This window comes from Daktulosphaira vitifoliae, unplaced genomic scaffold, assembly GCF_025091365.1.
Source record: "Daktulosphaira vitifoliae isolate Bord-2020 unplaced genomic scaffold, ASM2509136v1 Scaffold_3, whole genome shotgun sequence".
Lineage (NCBI taxonomy): Eukaryota > Metazoa > Arthropoda > Insecta > Hemiptera > Phylloxeridae > Daktulosphaira > Daktulosphaira vitifoliae.
In genome coordinates this window covers 21,884,332-21,887,125 of record NW_026099574.1, presented here as the reverse complement: position 1 = coordinate 21,887,125, position 2,794 = coordinate 21,884,332, and the positions used below count along the sequence as shown (strand labels likewise).

At 31.6% G+C, this 2,794-nt stretch overlaps 1 protein-coding gene across 1 annotated transcript; it reads left to right on the top strand.

Annotated features, from left to right (window-relative positions):
• The first annotated feature begins 1,835 nt into the window (after nt 1-1,835).
• Nucleotides 1,836-2,794, top strand: LOC126902087 (zinc finger MYM-type protein 5-like). The gene is made up of 3 exons (XM_050679110.1): nt 1,836-2,314; nt 2,372-2,575; nt 2,776-2,794. Exons 1-3 carry the CDS (start codon nt 1,836-1,838, stop codon nt 2,792-2,794), a joined length of 702 nt encoding a protein of 233 aa, XP_050535067.1.

The following is a 2,794-nucleotide window of genomic DNA, read 5'->3' as shown; positions in this document are numbered from 1 at the left end:
ACCCAAATATGTAATCTTTTGTGGTAGTAAACACCCCTTTTGAAGTCACATACTTCAAGCAGTGTATTTTCATGTCTAAATACCACTTTTTACGTTGTGACCGATGTTATAGAACGAAATGTTTCCCTCAACATTTATGCACATCGACTTACACATGTGTTACACGCAAAAATGTGGGTTAATATTACTCTACTGACTATTGTCAGCCGAATGTTCACCTTTTTGTAATTGGTCCTAATATACAATATAACGTAGATAGATAACATTATAGTATATTTATATACCGATAATAAACCAGTATGAAATAAAATTTACATTGTATCAAGTGTTAAAGGAAAGTGTCCAATATTTGATAATATACGTTCTGTGATAAATGATTTAGTTTTATAATATAAGAACAAAATAATTACGTTAGATATTATCTAACGTAGAACGTAATCCATATACATTTATCAGTGTATCTCTATAGATCAACAATCAACAAATAGATACTAAAGTATCTATTTGCATATATAGTGTATATATTACACATGAAACATTATACTTATGCCATACCATAAGTACCTACGATAACATCACCTAGCTGTATGAAGTGATCAGTGTTGACTTATTAACAATTGTTAATAAATANGTATGAAGTGATCAGTGTTGACTTATTAACAATTGTTAATAAATATACTGTGTGTATATATGTTTTGTGTGTGCTCTTAACTAAATAAATTAATAATTCAAAAGGTTATAATAATCAATAACAATATATAATAATAAACAATAATACACAATAAATGATAAAGGGTATAAAAAAAAAGGTAGCCCTTCTGGCTCAACAACAGTAATAAGTAAAATAAAAAAAGGTAGCCCTTCTGGCCAGGCCCGTCGCTAGGGTACAAGCAAGTCATGCATTGCTTTAGGGCGGCAAAATTAAATTAATAATCGTCGAAAAAAAATGAAGTAATATTACTATTTTACGTCTACACTGTTATCGTATTAACTCCGCTATTTTGTTGCGACTACGATTGATCAGTGCATAGTTATAATATAACTATACATATATACACTATATTATAGTGAATACTTTTATAACTATATATATATATATATATATATACCTTTTAGATTATTGCCCACTACCCGTTGACACGGCACCGCCTTTTGCTCTAGGCTGGCGCTCACCCGTGTCTCTCGATATCAGCCGTCCAGCTATTAATATGACAATCGGTTGTTATCGGTCGTCTCCCCGCCCTTGACACTGAGATAAGGCCGCCGCCGAATATGGATTACCGATATTGCGTTCTGTTCCGTTTTCGACGTACACCTCAACTGGTGTGTCTTTATTTCGTTCTGTTCGTTTTTCCGACGTTTACATTAACTGGTTTGTGCTCTAGTTAGCGTTTCGTGGTGTATTGTTTGCTCGTCTCTTGATTTTTAAGTTTGCGACTTGGTAAAACACATTTTACTGGTGCCCTTATTTAACGGTATTACTTCCTAAAACTAAAAGGATACGACCGATTAGGGCAACCGTGATTGACCCGTGTAATACTGAGCTCATTGGTTCGAATTGTTACGAGTGGTTGTCGTAATTTTATTACTCATTAAAAAGAACGGTACTTATATATATATATATACATATATAGTTATATCACTTACGAGTGCGTGCTAATTGGATACGCGTCACCGTGTGGCCGGTATTCCCAAAAACCTATTTTATTTACTGATAATGAGAAAAACGATCGTCACCTGTTGGTACTTTTATTTTGTGCGTTATACATTTGTCGAATTTAACGAGAGTTTAGACCTATTTTTTATTGCAAAAACCTGTAGATGAAATTAAACTAATGAATGATGATTGTTCACAAACTAAAACTAATTCTGATATACCTACAACCCAACAGAGTTCGGACATACAATTAAATAACAATTTAAACTGTTCACAATCCACTTCTTATGAAATACCAGATAAAGCTTTGCCGCGGGTAGAAGTTGATTTATTTTCTGATTCTGATAAAGATTCTATTAATTCAGATAAATTTAATTATGAAGAAATTAACATTACTTCGGAAAATGACGAATTGGAAACAAATAGTGTTGAACATTCAGATGACCCAAGTGACTGGCCACTAAAATTAACCGACTCAATTCGAATATCACTTATAAAAAAAGGGCCTGTGCAAATTAAAAATTATTCTTTTCCGAAAAACCAATTAAGTAGGAAATNTAAAAATTATTCTTTTCCGAAAAACCAATTAAATAGGAAATTTTCTGATGCTTATTATCAACGAATTTTGAATAATGGAGAAAAAATAGAAAGATCCTGGTTGGTTTATTCAAAAAAAAATGATGCTGTGTACTGTTTCTGTTGTATGTTGTTTAGTTTTAAAAAAGATTCAGGTATGGTCTCTGAATGTGGATATAACGATTGGCGTAATTTAACAGGCCATTTAAAAATTCACGAAACCTCAAAAACAAACATTCTTCATTTTTCAACTTGGCACGAAATGGTTATAAAATTAAAATTAAATCAAACTATTGATTCTCATAATCAACGTAAAATAGAATCTGAAATAAAACATTGGAGGTCTGTTTTAGTTCGGTTATGCGCTATATTACGTTGCATGGCTGCGCAAAATCTTTCAATCCGTGGAACATCATCTATAATAAATTCACCACATAATGGCAATTTTTTGAAAATTATTGAATTATTTTAGTTGTTTGATAATGTTTTAAAAGATCACGTAGAAAGGATTCAAAATAAACAATTACATGTACGTTATTTAGGTCCTCAAATTCAAAATGA